This window comes from Chamaea fasciata, unplaced genomic scaffold (genome assembly GCF_029207755.1).
Source record: "Chamaea fasciata isolate MVZ Bird 193981 ecotype frontalis unplaced genomic scaffold, bChaFas1.0.hap1 SCAF_6, whole genome shotgun sequence".
Lineage (NCBI taxonomy): Eukaryota > Metazoa > Chordata > Aves > Passeriformes > Sylviidae > Chamaea > Chamaea fasciata.
The window spans coordinates 7,004,069-7,031,096 of NW_027094091.1; the positions used below are offsets into that span (position 1 = coordinate 7,004,069).

Here is a 27,028-nt window from a genome sequence, read left to right on the forward strand (position 1 = left end):
AGATTTTTATTTAGGTTGCAGATACTGAAGATGAAGGGCTGTCCACCCTTCTTCCTTGACACAAGAAAAATATGTATTCTCGTGCAACTGTGATAACATAAATTCTAGGAGGAAAGATGGGTCCTCCCAACTGGAAATGATCCCACAGGTGGGTTCTCCCTGCTGGAAAATGACCATTCAGGCCAACCTTTCAGACAGAGTGATCTCCATTTATATAGGACAAGGAACATTTGAGTGATAAATGAGTTTGTCATCAGACATATACATTGGTCCATATTAGTGCAAAGAATTAAAATAAGAACCTCAATCAGTGTTTGATTTACACTCTAACGTTCTACAGAGAATGTATTAGGAAGTATCTAAGAATAGTCATTCCTATATAAAAAAATCTTATCCTGAAAGAATAAGGTTTTTCCTAATGCAGGTTTTCCCCTGCAACACCAAATTCACTAATGTTATTTGATTATTTAATGGATTATTTGATTATTCAAGTTCTTTTGACTTCTTTATAGTTCTTTTATGTAGTGCCTGTGGGTTTCATACAGGTGCCTACATTTGTACAATGATTTAGGATGGAAATTAAAAGTTTGCTTAATAAAAGAGGAGTGAAGCTCTAGAATAATCACCCAGATAATAACTTCATTTAAGTTGAAAATTTAGCAGTTTATGAAAAGAGGTAGCCAATGCAGTTGCGTAGAGTAATCTAGGGAACTGATCTCAAGCACCTGAGAGGCCCTTTCAGTTTCATGCTCTTCTAAGTGTATAAAATAAATTTTAATCTAGATGCTGGGAAAGAAGAAAGAATTTAAATGGTGTATTTTCTATGTTATCTCCGTCTACAGAACATGCTGCAGTTATTCATAAACGTGTAACTACCAGCTGCTTTTTCTCACAGTTTTTTTTCTTTCTCAAAAATACCCTGATAAGCAGCAAACAAGGAACAACCACGGGACTACAGGCATTTGTATGCAACTATTTATCTTCAAAAGCAGTACAGCATAAAAAAAAACCATGAAAAGAAAATTAATAGGATTTCTTATGAACTTTTGGATTTCTTTTTCACTCGCTTTGTATTTTCACATTGGAGAAAGAGAAGAGAAATGCATAATTGAAGATATTCCCAGCGACACCTTGGTAGTTGGTAGGTACCTGTCAATGCTTTATGATGATCTAATACATGCAACAACAAAGATAACTGGAAATGTAACAGCAGTTTCTGTGATTGATGAATATGGTAAAAAACCAGAAAAGGGCACTCTGAAAATAACTCCCTGCAGCAGGGATTAGGTTTAAAGTCCTCAAACATTGCCTGCCTCCATTACACAAAGCAATGCAGGTTTTCAGAGTGCTTTACTGACTAAACAGAGAAAAAAAAGTTTTTTAATTCTACAGCTGTGGAACTGCTGCTTCCATGTGTGCTTCTGCACGTTCTGACTGACGTACTCATTCATATCAGAATTTCTGTAACACGGTTTTCCCCGTATGAATGGGAGAATTACTTTTATGATAATTGCTGGTTGGAAAGGAGTCAATTCATGATGTTCTGAAGTTTCATTTCACCTCTGATATTAGAAGCACATTAAACTAATCTATAAGACCGTAAATGTAAGATTTCAAGGGGATAGTAAAAAAGAATACAAATTGATCTTTTTTTTTTTTTTAGTAATTGATAAGTGTGAAAGACAATCCATAAAATGCAATTTGAGTACAGCACATTACGCTTTTGGAGGTCTCAGTGTGCCGTCTAGAGGCTAATCTTCCCAGAGCATTAGGAGTAATCAGAAAGTTTTTCTTGTTAATTAACCCTTTTTTTGTAGTACTTTATTTAATTTTCCAGTGTAGTAAAAATTCATTGCATTTCACTCTGTTATGAAGTGCCCCTGAGCAATATTAATCACAGACACATGAAATACACACATATTTGTATTTTTTCCTAAAAAAAGCAATGAAGATAGTTAACTTAGGTTATGTTTTATTTAACAGATTTATCTATGTTTTTATTCAGGGAATTACAAAGTACAGCGCTGGGATATACATAAACATGACTTTCTTGAATCTGCTCCTGGTTTGGGAATGTTTGTGACTGTCACAAGTCCTTCTGGTGAGGTAAAAATGCTTTATGAATGTTTCTTCAGGATTTATGACTTGACTTCTGGCACTGGCTGGCAGCACTATCTAAAAACAAAAGACACTTCTGGGGAACAAGTATATCTACAGCCTACCAGCTAGTTCAGTGTTTTGATGCTAAAAGATAAATGTAAAAAGAAATTATGATATTTGATAATTATGTGTTTGGACAGTTTTTTGCATTACTAACAGATTTGGGAAACAGTGTCGCTAAGAAGGATAAATGACAGGAGAGAAAACAAGTTAAATTAAAAATAAAACCCCAAAATTCACTAATGAAGTGAAATGGTACAGAATGTGCTTGAGCAGCAGAAAGGAGTGCTGATGATAAACAAAACCCAAAGTCAAGGTTTCCATGAGGCTGCTCTTAGCCGTCATGCAGAGCAGCTGCCTGAACTGCCATGAGGTCCTGAACTTTTCTAGCAATGGACAATTTATTTCCCTGCCTAGACAAGGTCTCAGTTTACAAACTTTGAAAGCCTTAGAGAGCAGTGGCTTTTGTATATTGCAAAATTCTGTAACATTTTAATGCTCACAGTGAGATAAAATTGTTCCGTTTTCTCTAAACCTGTTCTTAAATTTGGATAAATTTAATGATGTCAGCAGCTTAATTGATTCCTTTTAGCACCCAATTCACTGTTATTTGATTTTTTCATTGGTAGTTCTAAATTACAAACCCAACGGATATATCTAAACCGCAGGTACTGTTGTCGAAACTGTATGGGCCACAAGGGACATTTTCTTTTACATCCTACCTCTCTGGGGAGCATGTCATCTGTTTCCAGTCCAACTCCACAAGATTTGCAGTGATTGCAGGAAGTAAACTGGTAGGTGTATTTCCTAAATATTCTTTGTTGTAACGGTATAAATCAATTACCAACAGCAGCGATTTCAAACCGGATTACAAGTTGGTCTAACTTCAAGCAGATAATTCAATGTTTTTTCGCGATTCGAGAAAGCAAACATAGAACTATGCAGATGAAGAGATAAAAAGACTGTTTTCATATTTAAAAAGTTAGCATTCAAGAGGCAAGACTAAGGATAGAGAGATTTAATGTTTGTATTGTGCTTTGAATGTGAAACATTCTGATCAATAGGAAAAACTAATTTGGATCAAAAAGACAAATACGTAAGACTGTCTAACACAGGCACTTGTCGTAAAGATACTCCATGTATTCACTAACTTAGATTGGATTCCTAATAAAAATGTAACATTTTAGTTTTTGAAATTATATTCAAATGAAGAATATGTCAGCATACTTGCTATTGTCTACAACTAACAAAGTTGGTTTTCATGCAGATTGGCGGGGGGGGGGGGAAGTCATCAGAGGCGATATCATGGCTCTACTGATTGCAGCAAAAAAAAAATTATAAATACTGTATTGAAATTTTATCTATTTGCTGCTTCACGAAAACAGGAAAGAATTACTCTCTAGAGTGGTTTGGGATTTTTTTTCTCCTCAGCTGATGGCAAAAGAGTTAAATAACCAGATAAATATAAACATCTGAATGTGTTAAGATAGGCTAAATCCCATCCTAGCTGTGAACTTTGGAAACATGTAGATAACACAGAAATAACAGTACTGGAGTAAGATTATTATATTGGAATAACAAGGTGTTCTTACAGGCTGATTGATAGAAATTAATGGAAATTTAATCATATACTTTGCAAAAGAAATTAGGTCTAATCATTAAAAAAAAAAAAAAGTGGAGTTTATCAACTAGAGAGAGTAAGGGGGATAAAGCTTTGGTTGGTCACAGTTAACTATGCACCATGAATGTGATTCTGAGGATGTGCAGGTGATTTTTATCTGGTATAGATGGGGATGTGTTAACATTGTGCTTACATGATACATGCACCATGCAGAGTTCTAACCATCCGATATAAAGGAAGCCAAGAGATGCAGGGAAGAACATTAATATCACAAATATTAAATAATGTTGTTTATTTGATAACACAGAAATAAAAAAAAAGGAAAATATTGTCTTTTTAATAAACGGAAAATATTGTCTTTTTAAATTATATCTGGAATAATAAAATCACAAAAGGAAAAACATTCTTCAGTGAAGGTAAATCTCTAACTATTCTTCATAAGAACCAGATCTGAACTCTTTCAAACAAAAATAAAGAAATCAATGGACCACAAGGTTGTGAGATGGATTTCTGCCTATACAGTTAGGTAACTTCAAGACAGCTGAAAGAAGATACACTCTTCATTTGTGGCTGATTTCTGAGCAGACCTAGATTCTATTACGGTATTATCAGTTTCTAGGGATTTGAAGATTATTTGTTTGGCTAAAATCTTTTTATTTTCTCTTAGGTACTAATTGGCTTCTAGGAGAAGTTTTTCCTACTATGTTTAGTAGAATTTTTCATTCATGCCGAAATAAATTGCATAACATTGCAAGTTCCATTCTTCTCTCTTCTTTCTACAGTTATACTGCTTGGCTGGCTTGAGGCATTGTTGCTATAGATCACACAACAGTCGGGAAGATATTAGATATTCCAACTTGGATAAATAATGTGAAGAAAACAGTCATGTGAGGGAACCTAGAAGTGTATTTGCAAAAAACCTCCAACAGTACTATTAAAAATAGTAATTTCTGCAATATTAGGAGGAACTGTAAAACATAATGAGCAGTCCTTTTTTTTTCTTTAACTATTTTGGGCAAAGGCAACATTTTAATGGTGGTTGAATCAATACTAGCATAAAATAATGCCCTAACATTAGTGAAGATTGTAAATTTGTATAACTAATTTAAAAAAAAAAATTAAGAAACCCTTCAAATTTTCCACCTGATTCTAATTTTAGGAGGGATTTTTAAAAGTAATTAAAACTATTTTTTTTCCTGCAATGATCTTAAGGGGAAATTATCAGTTGTTTCATTTTTTATTCTAAAGGAATTTTGAAAAAGCAGAAGATACAGTAATGAGAACATCTTTTTCTGTTTGCAGCGCATCCACTTGGACATCAGAGTTGGGGAACACTTTTTGGATGAATCTGCTATTCAAGCTAAAGACAAAGTGGAGGAAGTTAATGTCAGACTAGAGCATCTAATTGAGCAAATTCATCACGTAACCAGAGAACAAGAGTATGAAAGAGTATGTATGTCCGCTAATGGAAATGTTAAAATATTGTCCATAGGCTTATTGATTTATAAAGTGTTATGAGGTTTATTATCCAATTGCAGTGGTATTTTTAACTAACTCATAAAAAATCTATAGATATTTAAGCAAAATAGTCTCCATTGCCTTGTAAAATATTTTTAAGCGGTTACATAAAACTAATTAATCACTGTGGACTCATGCTTGCAGCAACAGGTGTTATTTCATAGCAGCAGGTGTTATTTTAAAGCAGGATTTTCCAAGTAGAGTTTTCTTGGTCAGACTCAGCCACAGCAGCCCAGCAGGTGGCCTTGTGGGTGATGCTGCCAGCTGTAGCTTCCACGCTGCCCTGTATGCACAAACTTTATTGAATGGGCAAGGAAATGACTGAGTGTATATTTATATATCCCCATGAAGACAGACATAAAGCCCTTCTTCAAACTAGTGTACACCCAGTCGCTGTTCTATATGCATGCAAATAGACTGTGCTTGAAATATATCAACTAGTTACGCAAAACCAGAAAATTGGCTGCAAAAGAGCTCTTGACAGCAATATGGAGGTGACTGTAAACCTAAACAGGTTAAAATCTGTACTAAGGGAACATGTTTAGCACAACACATCTTCTTTGAACAAGGGAAGCTGTGTTTGCCTTCCTGCTTCAGGATTCACTGTGCCGGCTTCTCAGTTTTGATTTGTGAAGATATCCACCACACCTTCATTTTTATCCATATGGAAAAATGTTTCTGTTCATCACTATGCAGAAGAGGGATGCTTTTCTAGTTACCATGAAACATACAGATGCCAAAAGGTAGTAATTATGATTTTCCTTTATTCTCTAGGAGCGTGAAGAAAAATTTCGGAAAACAAGTGAAGAAACCAACAGCAATATTTTGTGGTGGGCCATAGTACAAACACTAATCCTCATCTCCATTGGAATCTGGCAAATCAAATCTCTCAGAGATTTCTTTATATCTAAGAAGCTTGTTTAAGTTCTATAAAGTCAATGCAAAGATTCAAAAATTGCAGACCATGTAACTGAACATCCAAAGAAAACCTGCACCTATGAGAAAATTGCTTGTATAGAATTTTCAACCTTCTTTCATCTTCTGCTCTGATTCTAAATCTGGTTTCTCCAGCTAGGTCACAACCTCTGTCATCCCCTTACATTTTACTCCTTGAATCCCATATTTTATCATTTCCCCCCTCTGTGGATGTAAAGCTAAATACAGAAGGAGTCAGTGACTAAGGCAGCATTTAAGTTCACTACCTAATGAAGAACATTTAATTTAGGTTAAATCTAAAATAGAAATCTAAAATAAAGTTTCCTAAGATCTTAAATTACTCTATTTGCTGAGTCATCTTATTTGGCACTACCATGAACATTTCAGCATTTCAGACTGACTAGGATTCAGATAGTAAACAGAGAAATAATTACACCCCCTGCAGTGTTTAATTGGGGGAGAGTGTATTGAACTCAGTCTATATATGTGTAACACCTAAATATAATTTGGAATGCTTTCTTGTAAAATATTCAGTTTGAACTGATCAGTGGTGGCAGCAATTACCGTGGAAGAGAGAGACCCAGACAAGCAATTTGGAATTATACTTGCTTTTTACTTCCAGAAAAGCCCTAAACATTAGGCTATAGAATTGATGATGATCAGATGCCTCCCACAGTTGTTTATGTAAATTATAGTCTTCATGAAGTATGCCAAAGTAACCCAAATTATAGGTGTCTTGGTAAACAATGCCAATTTTATTTTAATTCATTCCTGCACTAAATGTTTCTGTGTTGAGAATTTTTATAATTTTAATTATTTACCAACTTTAATATGACTGCCTACAGAAATTACCATGTTTTGACTTAATTTTCCATTTCACTTATTGCAGTTTGGTTGCATCTATCTTTATGCCCTAATTTTGCTAGTTTATGTACAAATACCAGTGTAACTACAGTATCATACAATGACAAGTCAAAGGCTGTGGTTAAAAATCCAGATAATTACCTTGACAAAGCAGCAGTAGTAGCAGAAAGGAGCTGGAGGTGATTACATAGAAAAACATGGAAGCTGAAGTTTCTAGAGAACTGTGATAGCAGAATACTGTGGGGTTTTTTTCCCTACCCATCTTTTCAGACCCTTTGCTAGTTTAAAAGGTACTGAAAGGTGAAATACCTGCAGACCAATTATTGTTCTAAAGGCACTGCTTTCTTTCTTTTTTCTATCTTCCCACCTGTTGTTTTCTTCAGCAAGGAAATGACATTTCCCTTTAAGGCTCCTTACATTTTCAGGATGGGAATTAAAATACAGCTGGTAGTATGTGAGAATCAATAAAATTGATACAACGTAGAGACAAAAAGCAATGTTTCAGTGTCCAAATCAATCCAAATAAAATCTCATAATGCTACTCACCGCATTGTGTCCTATATTTAAAAATTCAGATACTTCAGAGGTGCCACTTGGAATGATCAGGAAGTAAGAGTTATTAAATTAACTTTTATAGAGCACTCACTCACAACATCTTTTGTAATAACATATTTGGTGGTGGGTGAGGGAAATATGTGTTAAAACCATATGGTATATGAAGTCCAAGAAGAAAGTAATAAAGTGTTACGACAACGTTGTGGTTCAGACTTTAGCCGATATTTAGTGTAAGGCTCCTAACCACATCCCAATGACAAACATAACTCATTTCACTTACAATACACTCCAGCTGGTAATCCAGGAACAAGCAACAATTCGGAATTTATAAAAGAGCCGATCATGTTCCACCATATTAATTAGGTCTGTACTCAAAGACTCGGCACTGAGACTTGGGCGTCTCAAATATAACCCGTGATTACTTAATTCTTTACTACTACTAGTGGTAGTATTATTATTAATAATAGTAATCATCATCATATCATCAACATCGTCATAATCTTTGCTTTTATGAAATGTTTTCAGTCTCCTTCAAGATCTTTAATTAACTCCATAAAGCAGAAGTTGACTCACAGCTCCTTTGGGAAGCACTTTGGGGGCAGAAGCCTTTGTGAAGTTAAAATCTTCCTCTGCCGCTTGTGGCTCTGTCATACCCAGAGCTACACCCTGCACTGCAACGAGGTCTGTAAGGGACTTTCTCCCTAAAATTTCCATCAATTCATTGCTAGCAAACAATGGGTTGCGGGTTGTTTTGTTTTGTTTGTTTTGTCTAAGAAATGAACATCAAATCTCCTTGTTTTGCTCTTTTTCCACAACAGAAAATGCCACAGCAAACGCGTGATAGCCAATTAGCAAACTTCCTGGATTCTTGCATTTAAAAGAGTGAAACTCACAATTATTTCCTACGCTTTTTTTCCCCCATCTGCTGACCGGGAGGAGCGAGCAGGGCGGGGCTCCTGCTGAAGCCCCTTCCCGGAGCCCTGTGGGTGCCCTTCAGTTCCCCACGTTTGGGGACGGGAGAAGGAATCTCTCGGAGTACTGTGTGCGTCGGCACCGCTCCGCTTTAGCAGTGAGACGCCAGAAAAACCAAATTCTTGGGGGGGTTGCGTGTGAGGACCGCGCTCTGCAGCCCTGAGGCCCGGCGGCGGGAGGGGCGCGGGGCGCTGCCCTCAGGGCCGCCTCAGCGGGCGGGACGTGGCGGGGACGCGCCCGCGGGGCTCGGCTTGAGGACGAGCGGCTCTCCCTCAGCCCCGGGCCGCCGCCGGGCCCTCCTGCCCCGCTGCCCCATGGCCGTGCCCGCCTTCTGCAACTCCTGCCTGTCCGAGCCCCGCAACCCCACGCCGCGATTCTGCCTGACCAGCTGCGGCCACGTTTTCTGTGAGGTTTGCCTGCAGAAAGGTAATGGCCGCTGGGGCGCGCCCGGCGGGGCGGGCTGTGCTGGCGTGCACACATCCACTCCAAACATCCGTATTTCTGACCCGCTGAGGGAAAAAAATGAAAGCCCTGAGCGCTTTCTCGAATGTTACTGATAAGCCTTTCCAATCCTTGCTGTTGATTGTCTTTGAACAGCAAAACCCGTCTGTGTCCACCTCCGCGTGGATGTGGCTTTGAGGGCAAGCCTTGGGCACAGGCAATGGAGCCTTTAATAAAGCTGGATTCTGGATGCTTATGATCCATAATTTTGTACAAGAAGCCCCACAAATAGATGGCCTTCTGTTCTGGCTGATTTGGGAAAAGTAATGGTTTTTCCTTTGTGAAAGAGCAAATAAAAAACCGTAGGATTTGTTTAGGGTAGGTTTTGGAAATTAGTCTTAATAAGTTTTAAGGCTCAGTATTGTTCCTGAAAACTTTCAGCAGTATGAGGGAAGGGTGGAGGTGATGTTTTGAAGCTCTTGTGTTATGTACAATTCCAGAATCGTATTCTGGGACTCCTATGATGTTCTTGGACCAAGACACATGGAAAGGACAAGAAAAATGGAATTGTTTCTCAAAATAAAAAAATGCAGCAGACAAATATCAAATGTTTTTCCCTTTCGTATAATGTTGAATGCCCTGGTTTTTGTAAGGGCACACAAAAGAAATGGTCGATCTGTGTTTCAAAACTAAAGACTTTTGACTAGGCGTTTTCACAGGGTTGCTATTGAGGCTAGAGGATCATAAAATTCAGCTTCTACAGCTTGCAGGCTCCTAGAACATGAACAGCATCTTTCCCTTCTGCTCTTAATATTGTTTGGCACAAAAACGTGTGTGAGATTATGTGTCTTTTTGCTGTGAATTCAGTAGTAATGACAATACAAGGTTTAAAATGGATTTAAAGATGTTTGTAAACACGGATCCTTAGAATCTTCAGAAAGGCAGTAACTAGTAAAATTATCCATTGTAAATATTGAAATAATGTGCATTTGCTATAGATATTTTCTAATATGTTTGCAGATAATCAAAGAGTTTGAAAGTCATAAAGTTTTAAAAAGTGATTTTTTTGTTTTCTTATTGGAGGAATTCAGAAGATAAAATTATTTATTCCTTGACCTTTGGGTTTCATACATTTTCTTCTTGGGAGAACCCAACTGTGCCCCAATCTAAAAAGCAATATATCAGATTGACTGTAACTCATTAATGTACTTAAGCATACATTTAATTAAACCAGGCAAGTAGTCCTATTTAAATCAAGGGAACTAAAAGTCACCTGCATTCTGTGACACTAATGATATTCATAAAATCATTTACATGAATGCTTATTTACAGGAGTAAGACCTGATGACATTCACACACAGTTTTCCTTTGCAACTCTGTGTAATCGTTATAGAATCAAATTCTTTATTCATGTTTATTTATACTTCTTGTGTAACCTGCAGATTTCTTCCCCAAACTCCAGAGGTTTAGGCATCGCATTCTATATACAATGTAGTTAATATATATTCAGTTTTATCTATATTTTAAATGTCTCTTTACCTTACAGGCAAAAAAGATGAATGTTTGGTCTGTAGAAGTGCTTGTCGTACCCTGGTCCTTTCAAAAGAGGTAAATCAAGTTTTAGTTTTGTCACATTACAATAATATGTGGTTTGCTTAACAGCAAAACTATTTGCATTAAAAAATACTTCCTTTTTTTGCCTTTGCCAACTGTGACATGAATATTTACTGATAATAGGTTGCTGAACTTAGATACTTAGGCTCTAGACAGCTCAGCTTTTTGTTGTATATGTTCCTTCAAATTGAAGCCTATGGACACTTTTTAGGTTTTCAGGTACTGCTAGAATGTAAATCATTCTACACTTTACAAGAAATATGGCTGGTTACTGTATAACATCAGTGACTGCTTTCAAAATGTGGAAGAATGTTCATTGATTTTGACATTTGTACATCACAGAAAATGAACTGTAATTAATTATTTCATGTAATGGACTGAATTGAAAACCTGCATGATGGCTCAGCAGTGTTTTCAAGTGGATTAGGGTATTTTCCCCTGTTTTCTCTTAAGCTTAACTGTTTTCCTTTTGGCTGTGTGATTAAGAAAGCGTTTGAAATATTGTGGGGAATTCTTGTTATTCACTGGAGAATTAAGAGCTTTTAATTCCCTTTCTTGATGAATCGTTAGGAATATTTAATTTTGCCATGTCTCCAAGGAGAAATCTTCTCTTTAGCTGATTTCATAAATAGATGTTGAAAACATTAATATTTTTGTAGACTGATGCCTACCTAAGAGATAATGCCTTATAAGGATAAAAGAGAAGCACTAAAAACATTTAATAAAATTCAATACAGCTAGACATGAAAACCTCCTAGGAATCTTGCACATTGAAGAAGACAATGCAATTTAAAAAAAATGCAACCAAACAACAAAATGCAATTGTAATACAAAGGAACAATGCACACAGTAATCAAATCTGAAAAAAAAAAATGACAAAGCCCTTCATAAAAATTCTAAAGGGCATATTTTACTATGCTTTCAATATCAACCTATTGTTGTTGCAAACTTTATTATTCATCTCAATCAAAGAATAATTTAAGTTGTCAGGGACCTCTGGAGATCATCTTGTCCAACACCTTTCTCAAAACAATGTTAATTTTTAAGTTACATCAGTCTTAAATTGCACCATTGCAGCGGCACTTGATAATTTACTTCAAAAACACAGAAAGAGTTGACAAATGCAATGATTGGGATACTAACAAAAATATTAGATGTTTCATTAGAGCCTGCCACTGCTCTGGAGGGCTGGAAGGAAGCAAATTACCATATTCTTTAAAAAAGACATTAATGATGATTGCTTATCCTTGATTAAGGACAGATAAAATGATTGGAATGATAATTAAAGATGCATATAAAAAAGTCATGGCTCTGTAATTCAGGAACCTGAGTGGAAATATACCTGGGAAGCTTTATGAGCTTGATGCTATGGAAGAATTCCCAATGAGGAAGATGTCCTATAAATGTGTAAGAACTGCTAATTAAATTGTATGTCGGGGTAATCAACATGTACACATTAAATATTCTCATCTTTACAGTAATGCATCCTTGTCACCTTTATGTCTTCCTTCTGTGCCTCAGGATCCCCACTTGCTTTTCCCCAGAGGATGGTTAAGTGTTATGATAAATCAGAATCTGGCTGTTCAGTGTTTCAGAATATTATAGGAACATCTGCTACTCCTCCATGCAACAGATAAAATACAAACAGTGTTACACAAATCTTTATTTGAAAGAGTTTTTACATCAGCATGAAGCTGGTTGGGTTTTAGTTTTTTCAAATCTGATAGGTACTTAAACCAAGATCATGGCTTTGATAGAACCCTAAAGAGATTGCAAAAGCTTGACTCCTATGAATGCATTTGATTTAAAGAAGCTGAATGTATTTTTATAACTGTCTTATTTTTTCAAGATGGTGTATTATTGTCTTGTTTTTTTTTTCTTTACTGAAACACCACAGGTAGGTTAACTGTGCTGTCTTGTCTGTGTTTCTCCATCTGTCAGCTGGAAATTTTTGAATGCTTTGGCTAATGTCAACCAAATGCAAAATTGCAGAGGGAATCTCAAATACAATTATTTACCTCCTGTGAGTTCTTTAAAAATTAGTAGCTGGGGAAAGCAAGGAAAAACAGTTTTCCTAAAGCATGCACAGCTCTGCAGTGACAAACAGTGCAGGGCATCATCAATTGCTGCACAGGACTTCCCAGTAGCTGATGTCACAATATGGGAAACAGAAGGTACAAATCTACTGCAAATCCAAGTTGTTAATTTAGCTCCTTGCTCAATCAGTTTTTTCATACATAAGAGACTCAATTTCCTTTTATTGTTATTAAGATTTAATTTAAGCACACATTGAAAATAGGTTTGGCTGTTGTTTAATCTTGGATATTTGACTTTATGCTAGTGTTAAGATATTTTTGTTGTAGATAATAGTACTGTTTTTCTAGATGTTTGTGCATTTTAAAGTGGAGCAAAGCCTAACCCTTTTTGATTTCAATGCACTATTTTTAATTTAAGTGACTGCAATTATCCTTTCTGCTTTCTTAGTATCCCAGAAAACTGACACTTCATTCACAGGTGGCCTAGTTCTTTTTTATTTTAATAATTAATCTTTTAAAATCTTTCTATTTTTTTAAAGATTTTTGAAGTTTTTAATACTTCTGGGAGTAATTTAAATTTTTCCTACAGCAGTTTCAGTTCTTTTTTGCTGGATTTTGAAAGGTGGTTCCTTACATGAAGGCTGCCTTCTTTCTGGGACAGCCTTCTCCTGTCGTCAAAGAAGAAGCATTATTTTTGGTCTTTTTGTTCGAATTTGGGGTAGTTTTAAGCCTGCCCTCTCTTCTACAATCACAGTAAATCAAAGAGAGCCATCCAGTTCACAGGTAGCTTTTTTTCCCCCTGGATTTATTGTTTTTTGAAAGTTGTTTAACTATTTCAACTTTGTACTATAACTAGTATAACTGTTTTGGAGTTGTATTTTCTTTGTTTTTCTTATGAACAGATTAGAAATATGTGTATTCTGGATTAAAGTAACACTTAAGTTGTCTACACTGCTTTGTAGGTTTGGATAGATGTCTGAATATTATTATTCTGAAATTCACTTTATATTTTGAAGCATTTTTTTCCTCACCCTTAGTAACAAATATATTTTTATTACAATGATGGCTTAGGTATAGAGCACTTACTCAACGTTTTTTGAAAGCACAGGTGGCCATTTGTGAGGCCACATCAAGATCTCTGATTAAAAGGCACACACAAGTCATAAAATCCTTATAAAATTCAACAATCACTTTTGGGCTCTTTCCTTTTTCAAGGATAATATTCTGCTGCCCACTGGGCAGGGAGAGACAAAGGGATCCCAGTCAGCTTTGGAACTATTCTGAAAATGGACTTTGAAACAAAACTGATTGTAGGATGTGTCCCTGTGGCTGGGAGTGGTGAGAACCAAGAAGCCTGGAAAGGGGCTGCCAGAAACCTGGCTGTTGGTGTGAATGCAATTCCTCTTTCAGGGGCCACAGCATCCTCCTTGAATGTCCTCTGGTACTGTCTTAATCACAATAAGTATATATGTGGGTAATATATTTAAACAAAAGTCCAATGCTTTCCAGATGGTTGATAAGGCCATTAAAGAAAACTAGGCCTATTTTCAATTTCTACATTATTCTTCTCTGATCTGTCAATTTTTTTTTTATTTGTATACATCAGTCAATTTAAGGAACACTTTACAAAGGACTTTCTTTAATATGACTTGCTAATAAAAATGCTAACCTTGGTATATTTTCATTTCTTCATAGGTAAGTCCTGATATTCAATCACTGTTCATGCGAGTAGATGTGTTATGCAAGAAGTATTCAAAACAAGTATCACAGGTGAATCTGCCTTAAAGCTTTTTAACTTTCTAAAATAATCAGCATCTCCTACTGATTTTTATGTGAATGGGAAAAGTGTAGGAGTGAGTGCTTGAAAATGAATGTATAACCGTTACTGTATTCCTTAATTCCACAGTTCCTAAGTTATTAAGGAGACATAAATTATTCATCATGGTCACTGCTTATGTTTTCAAACTTTCTCTAAGGACCACTAGTCTGGTTATTTTAATGGTGTAAAATCACTTTCAATACCATGCAATGAAAAATTAGATCTGCCAGAAGCTTAAACGTGCCCAGATAGTGTGCCTTAATTATAGCAATAAAAAGTTACACAGTGAAAACCTGAGCTGACTGTGCTCTCTCTCTTTTTAATTTTTTTTTTTCTTTTTTTAATCAAAACTCAGCTCTTTTTTTTTTTTCCCCCAGATAAATGCAGTAAATGGTTTCAAGGTCGTTTTCCTCTTGCTTTCAGTGAATTCCAGATAGGATTCCTTTCTTCAGACTTAGTACCCAGTCAGGAACTTCAGTAGCTGTTTGGGTTAAATGAGTGCATACCAACTCCCATTTCCTTCTCATTTTCTGCATCTCTTCAGCTTGGCTTTGGGGCTGTGTGTCCTTGTCCCTCTCCCTGTGCATTTCAGCAGCAGTTTCAACCACTCCAGTAGTGCATTGTCCCTGGGCCCAGCTGCAGCTTTCTTTGTCTGTTCTCATCTCCTTGGGCTGGGACTTGCTGATCTTCGGGTGAGCTTCCTGATCCAGCAGAAACAGTAACCCAGGGAATATCACCTGATTCTCCAGCAATGCTCATGGATTCACATTTGCTCTACCCCAGGCTTCACAGACTTTTCCAAAGCTGAGCTTGGCCCCTTTCCTGAGCTGTGCTCTTCCTCAGATGCAGAAGTGACACAAGGTAAAGATGTAGATTCCCTCTGTCCTTCCATACCCACTTTCTAACAGCAGGATCAGCAGTTACTCCATAAACTGAACAAGTGCAGGGAACCACTCCTCCAATCACATGGGAATACAAACTTTCATAATGTGCCTAAAGAAAGAAAAGAAGAGGGCTCAATCTCTCGAGGCTGAGGTGGGTTTTCTGGAGCCTGAGATAACCTGTTGGGAACATACTGAAGTGTAGTCAAGGCAGTGAGGTATGTTCAGAACTTGTCCCAGCATCAAAAGACATAAGAGCATCTTATCTAATCTCTTATCTAATTTAGTGTCTTGCCACATTGGTGGGTGCTTAGTGAGAGCAGAGCTGGGTGTAGTGATACATCTTCAGAAGAGCCTCCCAGCTTTCAACAGCTTGTGGCACAGGGATTTCTCAGGGTGGGGTTGGTCCTTTGCATTCAGAAGCTTGTGGTGGATATTTTTTCCCCACATAATTGTCAGGTTGTTTCCTGAATTTTAGCATCTGTCTCGTGTTGTGGAAGGGAGGTCCACAGGTTGTTCACTGCATGGTGATATTTTAATTTTTAAGATTTTAACCTGTTAGTTTCATTTCTTACTCTTGAATCTCATTCTGGAGGGAAGAGTATCAGTTCTCATGCACTACATCTGTGCTAATCATTTGTTTTAGACTGCTGATGCATCCCTTCTTCAACTGTCTTTCAGCCATGAAGATTCATATTCTATGTGGTGATTCTTTTACTGAAGTTCTTGCATACCTCTGATTAATCTGAACTGTTGTCAGACCTGCTTTATTCTTTTTGAGATGTTGAGCAGATTCAGGATATAGGAACATGCATTTTTTAAAGGGGAATGATGGTGCCTCCTATTGCATTTTAAACCACTGATCTGATTTACTGTTTGACTGGTACTGAGCACTAAAATGACAAATTCAGGTTTCTCCTAGACCCAGGAACGTATTTCTGAGTGAGTGGAGGCAGCTCAGAGCCATTGCTTTCTAAAGTGGGTATTTCTTCCATCAGTTGTTCCAAAGAGATGCCTGATCCTTTGATGAGTATTCAGCGGCAGCCTCCCAGGTTCTTCCAGGGGGAATGAAAAGTAACTGTTTAAGTTGGATACACCTCTACGGGTTTATATTCTCGGAGTGTTTCTTCTTGGTTTTCTCTATTCCCACAGATTTTCTGGCAGTTTTCTTACATGTGAGAAGAAAGATTTATTAGAAGTTACTGACTATGGTAATTTGTTCCTCAAGCTCTTGTCTTACCTACCTTGTCATTTTTACTTTTAACTTGTCGTGGTTTATGATCTTCATCTGGACATAAGAAGTGCTTACACATCACCAGACTCTGTGTCTAACAATTATTTTTTAATTAACAGGGTATTTTTACAAGGCACATTATAATTGCCAGTAAGACAGATTACTTTTTATGTTGCCATTAATGTTATGTGTTTGCTTAGCACTGATGAATAAGAAACACTGCAGCTAAACTGGCTTTTTAATATCTTTACCTTTTTATTGAACGTAGTGTTAAAATATAACTCCAGTGAAATAAATCTACCAGCTCTACTGTAGGTCATATTTGATTAAATTATAAGACTTTGTCTATCAGTGATAACTTAGAATAATTTGGGATTTTTTTAAGAGAATTTATAGAAGATATGTTAACTGCCTGTTAAAAGACACAAAACTTTGCATACTGTGAAGTAGTTCTTTTCCATCACTTCTTTGCTGAGGTGCATAAATGTAATTATGTGAAGCTTGATATAACTATTTATTTTTAGGTTTCAGAATTTCAAGAAAAACATCGTAAGCGTTTTTTGGCACACCACAAACAAAAGGTAACTCTGATTGTGATTTTCTAGGGTTTTGTTTATGTTTGCCTTGTTACTTTGGTTTATTTTTAGAAACTATATTGATCTTTTATTGGACTACTCAGAATAATTTATCAGGATTGACTCATTACTGTCATTATTAATACCAGTTTTTAATTGTTGAAAGTCTGTGAGGACTCTTAATTCTGGTGACTAATAAAATATTCTAGTTTTGAGGTGGTTAAGATTAAATGGAGAATTGAAGGACAGGGAGGGAAGAAACCAGTTCACAGTATGGAGAAAGTGGAGGTAAGCCCAGAGGAATAGAAGACTAGGGCTGACAGAATAAATGAGAAGCTTGAGCAATGGGAAACTAGACTAAGGGCTAATAACCTGAATTTGGGATAGCTCAATGTGAAGGACAGAATTAATTATTCTGTGGAGAACAGGTACTGCATTTGTGACTATGCTTCTTCCTTTGTAGGTAGGAAGGCAGTTTTCTTTTTCAGTTTTCAGCTACTTCTAAGTATTTGATTAAATAGTATTTGATTAAATAGTTTAGTCTAGATTAAATAGACATGGGATGTCCTTAGAAATACAACAGGGTAAAGTACATTCTTCCTGACTGGTTCCTTTCGTAATTAAACCTAGCTCTCATTAGGAAGAAAACAGAATACCAAAAACCAGATCTTAAATTACCTTTTTACTTTAATCTGTTTTGCACAGTTTTGCATCTGCTAAAAGAGCATAGTATGTCCCACAAACAATGTGATTTTATAAACCAGATAATTTTATTGAAAGAGTCAAATAATAGTTTAAGAAGCATGTAAAGCTAACAGGCAAATTCATAATTTCAAATCAAAATATGAATAGTGTGAAGGATTGAGGTCACATGATGGAAATTAAGGATAAAATACAGATGCAATATTGAAACTATTGAGTAAACTTTTACATCCTTCATAAAATATAATATATGTTCACATAATGAAAGACTATAAAAAATAAGCGTACTAGGGAGCTGACCTAGTGTTCTTGACCTTAATATTCTTCAATTTTGCCAGCTCATAGCATTCTTTAATGGAGATATTTCCGGTTGTGTCTCTAATGTAGTAGGGACTACTTTTCACTTAAGCTTACTACAAATAGATACCACAGTGAACTGAATACATTTTGAATCTGAAATGTGAAATATGGGAACATAGTATTTTTTACATTTATTAGTAGCTTTTTCAGATAACTCCATATTAATCATAACAAAGCTTTTTATATCAGATATGGAAAATAGGAAGCAAAAGAAAACAATTTTAAGCACTTTTCCTAGTATTCATTTATCCAATATTATCAGCACACTTAAGAAAAGGTAATCAAACTAAACCTTTAACTGCCGAAAAGAAGCATATCTCTTCCAGACTGAGTTTTTAATGGGTCCATAACACAGCCATAACAGCTCCAATAAATCCGGAATAGCAATGATGTTTTAGGATTAAAACCAATAGAAAGCAGCCTTTCAACACTTTAGAATACTAGTTGGATGAAAATGAAGCTGTATATCACACAAATAGGCTTTGTTTAAATCTGATTATCTCACAGATAGCAAAGCTGGAAGAGTCTCTTCAGAAAGTAACACAACAAATGCAACAGCTACAATGGTAAGAGGTCTAATGCAGCAAAAGTAAATGTAATCAGACAACAGCAAGTTTAATTGATAAAACAAAAAAAAATTTATGTTTTGTTTGCCTTCCTCATATGTTTTTATGGAAATAAATGTATAGTGATTTCTGACATCAGATCCATTTTATTCACAATAATCAGTCCTGTCAGGAAGAAATTTTTTATTTTTAAATACAACTTAGTAGTTAACTCTAAAAATTAGCTTTTAATAAAGTCTATCACATAGATCCTCAGTTTTAATTTTTTTTTTGCAGTTACATAACCATGTTGGTATAGTTTGCAATGGACTTTATAGCATCAGCCTGGAAAGTACTATGGTATTTCCTGGTATCTTAGCCCATTTACAAAGTTACTAGAATTTTGTAACATGGTTCTCATAGTTTCTGTTTCTAGTAAAAATTACATTCTTGTCTCATCTTGAATTAGTCTTTTTTCTCAAATGTTTCAAATTGGTAGCCAAGAGGTCCTCATTGTTATCCCCCTGCTCAATGACTGACACACCTGCATCTTTTCATCTTACTTATTTCCAACATAAAGCCATAAATGTTATTTAAATCTCCTTAATAAGCCAGTTCATGAGACCAGCATTTTAATTTCACAGATTTGATCTGTAATTGATCTTTCTTCCTTTTCTGTATTTTTTTTTTTTTTTGTACAGACTTTCCCTTGACTCTTAAATCCACATAATACTGTATTTTACTCTCTTGGGCTGCTTGGTGTAATGCAACAGAAAGAAAAACCAGTATAAACAAAACTCTGTATGTTGTGGATTATTGCAATTTATATATTTTTATTCACTGCCTCCCTTTTCTTGTCTGCGTCTCAAATTAATAACATCTTGGTTATACAAAAACAGAGTTTTAACTGAATTTCTGATTTTTTTTTGAGTTCTACCTAGAGAGTAGTGTCCTAGGGCCTTTCCTTGCTTGTCTAGTAAGCATATTCCTCCTGTTTATGGTTCTTACCAAAGGTACCAGTTTTACAAAGTTATTGTTGAGTAGCATGAAAATGCCAACATTTCATTTGACAACTAGATTTCTTAAAGTTTGGTAAATCTGTAATTTCATGAAAGGAAATCAATTTTGTACTTAGCTATAGTTAATCATTGTATTTTAACATCTTTTGTTCTCTAAAGTGCTTTGCCATAATGTTGTGCTAAATTTGATATTGCGGAGTATGTAATGAGCACTGCAGATATTATGATGTAAAGAACAAGTTCATAGCTTTACCAAATAAATTCTTACTTTGCTTCATGGCAAGTCATGTTAGGTTAAAACCTGCTACTGATGGATAAAATGCTTTGATTTTATGCTTTATTGTCTAGTTAAACATGTTAACTAATTAAGCCAGCTTTTAATTTATATCTGTTGTTTCTTCTTTCCCCTTTAGTATGAAACCTCCTGAAAAAACTACACCGCTGCCATTTTCCAGTACAAGCAGAAATCCATTTTCCAGTAAGAAGTGTTGGTTTAAAATATTAACTATGGAATACCTATAACTGGACATAGCTATGTTCTAATATTAAATTTCTTAATGACTTCAGTTCCTTCAAGAAAACAGAATGTTTATTCTTCATATTCTCTTCATTCCAGTCGTCCTTCCACTTCTGACACGTGGGTACAAATTTGTTAATTTTCGATGAAAATCTTAACTAATATTTTATACAGAAACTAACCTTCTTGTAATGAGTTTAAAATATTTTCTGATTTTGTGTTTTGTTTTTGCAAACTGTTCAAATATGAAAGAACTGAGGACAGTCTCATCTATCCAAGTGTACATTACAGTTGTGGGGATGGAAAGAAATCTAAGACATCATGCACCTTATTCCAAAGAACTTTTGGAGGAATAGATAGATAGATAGATTAGTGAGACACTCTCCATTTAACATAGAGAAAAACTAATTTTATTGTACAGACACCTGAATGGACACTGTAGTTGTCTCAGGTTAGGTGGGATGAGCCAGTCCAGTAAGGCTCATTTACTTTTAAGTAAAATGAATATACAGCTTGCTCAAGCTAAAATATTTCTATACCTTTGACTGTGACTTTTTTTTGTACAAAAAACCCAGAGATTCAGAGTGCCCTCGTTGCAGATACAAATGTCAAATACATAAATATACACATTTATTCAAACAACTAGAAGAATAATGATGCTAATCATAAAATAACTTTCTCTGTAAATGTCTAAACCAAAGCTCAGAATCAATGAATAGATTTTTCTTACTGCTAGTGAGTTTTGGAATAAGCCCTAAATACTTATGTCTTATGCATTATGTATTATGCTTTTCCATTACTAGTCAAATTTAACATTAGAATCTAACATAATTTTAGTCTTTATAATGAAAATGCTATTTTTATTACAATGTCATTCTTACTTTGACCTTTCTTGCAAGGATGGAGGCAATGGAGGTTGATCCTGTACCTTCACCAATGAGGAAAGTAAGTGTGGTTTTTAAATATTTTTTTATGAATAGTTACACACATATATCCTTTTGATTTCTCCTACTCTGTTAATGCTGCAAAAAGTAGGATTCTCCCCCCATCCCATTCAAAAATCATTCTGATGTGCATGATTATTTCAGATATGCTTGGTGCAGGGTAGAAGTCTGATGCTCCCTGAAAGAAACCAAAAGCAAATAAATCATAACATGGATTTCTGGGATTATATTCTCCACATGCCATATACAGGCTTTTAAACTTGTGATGACAAAGTAAATGGCAAATTCTTAAAATCCCAATATTACAAGAATGTCAGTGATCAGAAAGCACCATTTAGACTCTGATACCTGAGTAGGGAATTGCAGGTTTTGAGAGATATTGTGAATATGAGAATGAAGGCAGGAGCTTTTCATGGTGTTAGTATCCTGGTTAGGAGAGGTAACATCCAGGAACAGCTGCTAACTTGCAAATGGAATTATTAGCACAGAAAACAGTGAGAGTGTCTCATAACACTTCTTATCTGAACGTGATAGGTTATAATAAAGCTAAAATACATGCATTTCCCACCTGCCCATAGATCTTTAAAAATAGTACCTTAGTTCTTAGGTTTTGCCTTTTATTACTATGAATAAAACTGACAGCAGAGAGTTCTGGGAATCTGCAGGCTCTGTAGAACTGAAAAATATATAACAGTATTGCTTAAAATGTCTTAATAATTAATATGCTTATTTCACTGTGGCTAATGACTTGCCATTCATTTAGCTGGAGACACCAACAGGTCCAACAAGATTGTCAGTAATAACTCCACCACAGGATGGACATATGGGTGAGTAACTTTGCAACTGAATAACATCTCTGTTACATTAGGAGGATGAATAAATTAAAACCCATACATTAGCAATTTACTATAAAAACCTGAATTGTGTTGAGATGTGAGGAATTTACCAGGTGGACTTGAATCCAGCTGCTGTGAAATGGTTAAAATGAAGTGTGAAATGTTTTCCTAGTACTTACCTCTTCTGCTCAGTAAATGATTACTTGTAACCAAACTGATTTTTGCCTAATCAACAGTTGCAAAGAAAATACTGTAACTATATGTGTGATTGAGCAGAACAGGAATGCTTGCAATATACATTGTTGACCCTCTGTTAAGCTTCATAATTTTATGTTTGTGGTTAACAGAGAGTAACATTGTCCATAATTTCATATTAAATATCACATGAAGAAAAGGGGGGGAAACTAAAGGGAAGTTGAAAAAATATTTAATAACATAAGTGAGGTAGTTGAGATCAAGAATTTCTTTGAAAAGGGTTTTTTTTTTCACCTTATCACTGTTATAGGGTATAAGACATTTTATCTGCCACTACTTTTTTTCATTCCTTCATACCCTGAACTTGGGTAACACCCATATGTAAATAAAACATGAGTTTTACTGGAACTGGCCTACTGGAATTGGTGCAGTCTCTTGAGAACTGTTTATTTGTGAGGAGTTTCCCAGAATTCCTAATGCTTTGCAGGCCTACTATTTATGTGTCTCTCCCATTCTTGGTTTTACATTCAGCATGTTTCTGCAGCAGTCCATGCTCAGGCAGGCTTTCACCTGGCTTCAGCAGTTCATAGAAACCATCTGCAGCCACATAAAGAACTTTTAGCACTCTTGTGTTTTTACACGGTGTAAGTGTCCTGAAACAAGGACAAATGCAATTGCAATTCAATTTCAATGAAAGAGGAAAAATTGCTTTTTTTGTGTTATGTCTGATTTATATGCTCAGACCCTTCCTGAATGTATGGTTGCCTATAAATTTAGGCATAACAAGATAAAGAGAGCTGAGGTTAACTGTTTTTTTTTTATTGTGTCTAAATATAAATAGATATTTATTAGACAGTAAAATTTTATGTAGAACAGTTATGTGTTCAGCAGATTTCAGAACCTTCACATAAAGTTTTGCAGTGGACAGTGCTGAGGGAATCAAAGTTTATGTGTGAAAGTAAGGGTAAGTGGAAACAATGATTTAATGGTGCACTAAGGAAAGTTTCCTTCTCAGAGGTGGATGGGGCAAAAAAAAATCAGCTGAAGAACTGGAGCACTTCAGCACAGCTGTCTTGATAGTCTAAAAATAGTCTAATAAATGAAAGAAGGTGAAAGGAACCACCATGTGTTTTACTGGAACAAGATTTGCAGGGATGGTACAATATGATGTTTTCGTGACAGCTGAGCTTTCTCATTGACTATTGTAATTGTACACCATTTTTAGTTCTTGAATGAATCAATCATGAATTTGTCCCAAATCATGCAATAAAAGTACTAATCTTTGTTTCCTAAGTTATCTCTTAAGTAAAATGGATAATTTACAAAAATTGTTTGCAAAAATCTTATTCCAACAGGCAGTGTATCCTACAGAAGTCCTCAGACAGCTGTAATAATGCCAAGGAGGAATTTTGGAGCAGGATCTGCAAGGTAATTCAGTGCTTTTTCAAGAGGTTACCAATCTCCTATAAGAGATTGAAATTTCCCCTCTGGCCTGTATTAATCTGTATGTTGAAAGGTTATATTCTAGATGTGAAGAAGTGTTATTGTGCAGCCTGGCTATCATCTACATACATGTTTGCTTTTGGGGGAAAGTTTTATTTTGAAATAAAGTTTTTCAAAAATGTGCGGATATAATCTGTACCTCTGTAGCTGTTGCCATCTACATCCTTTAAAAAGGGTTAGTAATTTTATAGTGAGGAAGTTTAACAACGTCTCTGCCTGTATCATTCTTATAAAAATCAGAGATGGAAGCACAATATTTGCACAAGGGCTGCTCTCTGCTCTCTGAATAACCTGAACTTTTCATGCAGCCTGCAACAGGTGTTTCTGGTTTTTTCATTTAAACATTGAAAATGTCTTAAACTGTGAGAATTATTAACATCAATAAATAACTTTAAATCATTCTGGAAAAATTTTACTCTTTTTCTTTATAATCATTAAGCCAAATATATCTTCCTAACAGAAATTTAAAATATGTGTAACAAAGTATTTCTTTTTTTCCACCTCGGATTCCGTAATTTTTTTGTCAATCTGCTTTTTGAAATATGTAAAAATCTTAAATGAGTAAAAATACGTAATTTATAACATTTTCCTTTAAAATAATAGACAACAAATTGAAGTAATTTTGGAATCTTTTGTATTGTTGTAGAAATAGCCTCAAATCACATGAATGAATTAATTTCATTAACAGATCCACCCCTGTAGGATTACCACGTAGTGCATGTCCATCATCATCTGGATCCCAGAGCAGTCAAAGGGGGTCCTGGGCTAATTTAACTTTCAGAACTCCTCAGCTGTATTCATTTACATCACCTTCCCCACAGCTGCCTCTGGCAAGGCAGCCAATCACCATCTCTGGACTCCTGCAAAGACAACAAGGCAAGTATATTTATAAGATAATCTTTACCACTTCCTGAAAAAAATTCAACATAGCACCTTAAATGAATGAACCAAAATAAAAATTATATTTCAGAATTGGAAGTAGGCTCTCAGCAAAATATGAAAGATGTTGGTGTTTATGATTGTGTTTTTGCCTTGGTCTTATGTGTGGGATGATATCTGCTGTGAAAATGTCTTCTTGCTTCATTTCAGAATTAGATTTTAACAGAGATTTAAATCTGATAATGTCCAAATTTTCTGTCTCCACTGCACATTTCTTAAAGATCTGCCTATCAAGACATCCATGTAAATGTCCACAGATCACAGTAAAAAGGGAGCTAGTCCTGGGTGTTATTTGTTGAGTGCAACATAAAACTAGCAAAAGCAGCTGCATAAATGTGAGCCCAAGGGGGTCAATGTGGGTGGGAATTGCACTGGAGCAGATTAATTAATAAAATCACAGCATCAGAGTCACAGAATCTTGGAACAGCCCTGGTCAGAAGGCACCTTGAATGGTCCAGCCCTTTTTGGGAAGAAGAGCCTAGATGAGATCATGTAGCACCCTGACCAATCATATCTTGCAGACCTGATTCTCCTTACTGCCAAGTTTGCATCACAAGTGAAATATTCTTTTAACTTATATTAAAAAGATAATTCATCTCTAAAGCACGTTTAGTCCATTGTAATAAATGTGACTTTCCCGCACACCCCAAATAGTTTGGAGGTCATGAAACCAAAATAAAAATATTTTAAGAAATGAAGGCTTATAGCTTGTAAAAGCTTACATCACAATGTTTTTAATTGTGCAATTTCTGGACAGTGATACAATATGTGAAATAATGCGTGAACCTGATAGGATCTCTAAATAATGTAGGAGAAATTAATGTTATAAAAGAGTAGCTGTATTAAACTTTAGTAATAGATGTCATTTGGCTATATGATTGCAATTAATTTCAGTTCATATACAGATTAAAGCTTTGAAGACTGACTTGTGTAGCTAAAATTGGAATATGGCAAAAATGCTTTTATGGAAATACAGAGGAGCACATTTATGTTCATGAAAATGACAACAGAAAAGTTTTCATCAAGTGTATAGGTTGTATTTTTAATTTTTGATAGTTTTGCTTTTCCTTATATAAATTCCCCAAATAGTTTACACAAATAGAGCTTTAATTTAGTTCTACCAGGTTTGGTTTTTTTCATTTCTACCTGTATTTTTGTTCTAGGATCAACTAATTTAAGAGGACATTCAGCAGAGAGATGAGCAAACATCTGTGAATTGTTTTGGTTAAGAGGCATCTGAAGAAGCACTGCGTAGTCTCTGGATATCAAAGTATTTGTTACTTCCATAATATGTCAAGTTGGCATAAACCAGCAAATTGTTCAGCATGAATACTGTATTTAAAACATCACTGATCTTTCTGATTAACATCTGCTGAAGTTTTAGGTGGGAGTACAAAATTTTCTTGTTTTTCAAAATTCTGGTTTCAAATGTATAGCGTAAATAAAAGTCCTTTATTGCCTAAGTGTTAAGGCAAAACACGATGATTTGTTGAATGAGCATTTTTTGCTGTGAGTGCATTGAGCTGCAGGATAAATAATTGTGCCTGTACAGTATTACAGATAGACTGCAGTCCTAAAAAAAAGAAATTTATTTATGGATTTTTTATTACAGAATTCCAAAGTTTGGTTCTTAGTGCAATCTCCTTTTGTTTGCACTCTTTAAAAAGGGGTAAATTTTGAGGGATATTACATTCTAGCAGGCTCTGCTGAGCTCAGAGCACAGTGTCTGTTCCACACTTGTGAAAGTTCACCATTTGATTTAGGTAGCAACAGTTTCTTCCCAAAATGGAATGAAATGGGGGAACTGGGATAAAAGAGACAAAACATAGCAAAGACTACTTTTACTTTTGCACAAGAATAGCAACTGGAGACTCTGAATTAAGGGTACCAGAATGCAGCCTATTCCTTCTGAGAACAACTCTGAAATTCATATTTCCACCATCACTGTGTGTATGGCAAAATTTTGGTATGACTGAGTCATCAAATGCCTTTGTTTTGTTTTGACCCTAACTTTACCTGGACTATTTTAGGTATAATAAAACTAAAAGCTGGTATAGTTTTTTGAGATTAAGTTCCCGGAACATAGGATAAATTCCTTTGGAGTTGAAATGTTTTACTTTTCACATCACAAGTGGATGGGACAGAGAAAACAATGAAAGATTCAGGAGTTGAGATGAGAATTGGAAGAGGTCATTCACCAAATACCATCATGGGAAAACCAGACTCGAGGATATTGATTGAA

General features: G+C 35.5%; 2 protein-coding genes across 3 annotated transcripts; both read left to right on the forward strand.

Moving 5' to 3' along the window:
* Positions 1 to 948: 948 nt before the first annotated feature.
* LOC136290514 (transmembrane emp24 domain-containing protein 11-like) lies at positions 949 to 7,579 on the forward strand. The gene is made up of 5 exons (XM_066184923.1): positions 949 to 1,141; positions 2,006 to 2,106; positions 2,829 to 2,954; positions 5,084 to 5,230; positions 6,074 to 7,579. Exons 1-5 carry the CDS (start codon positions 1,012 to 1,014, stop codon positions 6,221 to 6,223), a joined length of 654 nt encoding a protein of 217 aa, XP_066041020.1. The 5' UTR covers positions 949 to 1,011; the 3' UTR covers positions 6,224 to 7,579.
* A 998-nt stretch (positions 7,580 to 8,577) lies between these two features.
* RNF212 (ring finger protein 212) lies at positions 8,578 to 26,268 on the forward strand. 2 transcript variants are annotated; one of them, XM_066184925.1, is made up of 12 exons: positions 8,578 to 9,052; positions 10,614 to 10,675; positions 14,413 to 14,487; positions 17,176 to 17,232; positions 18,796 to 18,854; positions 20,266 to 20,330; positions 20,420 to 20,489; positions 21,269 to 21,314; positions 22,077 to 22,140; positions 23,700 to 23,772; positions 24,536 to 24,723; positions 25,950 to 26,268. In XM_066184925.1, the coding sequence occupies exons 1-12, from the start codon at positions 8,941 to 8,943 to the stop codon at positions 25,985 to 25,987; spliced, it is 909 nt and encodes a 302-aa protein (XP_066041022.1). In that variant the 5' UTR covers positions 8,578 to 8,940; the 3' UTR covers positions 25,988 to 26,268. The 2 variants fall into 2 exon arrangements, with proteins under 2 accessions (XP_066041022.1, XP_066041023.1); XM_066184926.1 differs by lacking the exon at positions 14,413 to 14,487.
* The last annotated feature ends 760 nt before the right edge of the window (positions 26,269 to 27,028 follow it).

Bases quoted from the DNA above. Each gene is read 5' to 3' on its own strand.
- LOC136290514 (XM_066184923.1), top strand. From the start codon at position 1,012: ATGAAAAGAAAATTAATAGGATTTCTTATGAACTTTTGGATTTCTTTT. The intron at 2,955-5,083 runs GTAGGTGTATTT...TTCTGTTTGCAG, and splicing joins TGATTGCAGGAAGTAAACTG to CGCATCCACTTGGACATCAG. The intron at 5,231-6,073 runs GTATGTATGTCC...TTTATTCTCTAG, and splicing joins GAGAACAAGAGTATGAAAGA to GAGCGTGAAGAAAAATTTCG.
- RNF212 (XM_066184925.1), top strand. From the start codon at position 8,941: ATGGCCGTGCCCGCCTTCTGCAACTCCTGCCTGTCCGAGCCCCGCAAC. The intron at 17,233-18,795 runs GTAACTCTGATT...ATTATCTCACAG, and splicing joins TGGCACACCACAAACAAAAG to ATAGCAAAGCTGGAAGAGTC. The intron at 21,315-22,076 runs GTAAGTGTGGTT...CCATTCATTTAG, and splicing joins TACCTTCACCAATGAGGAAA to CTGGAGACACCAACAGGTCC.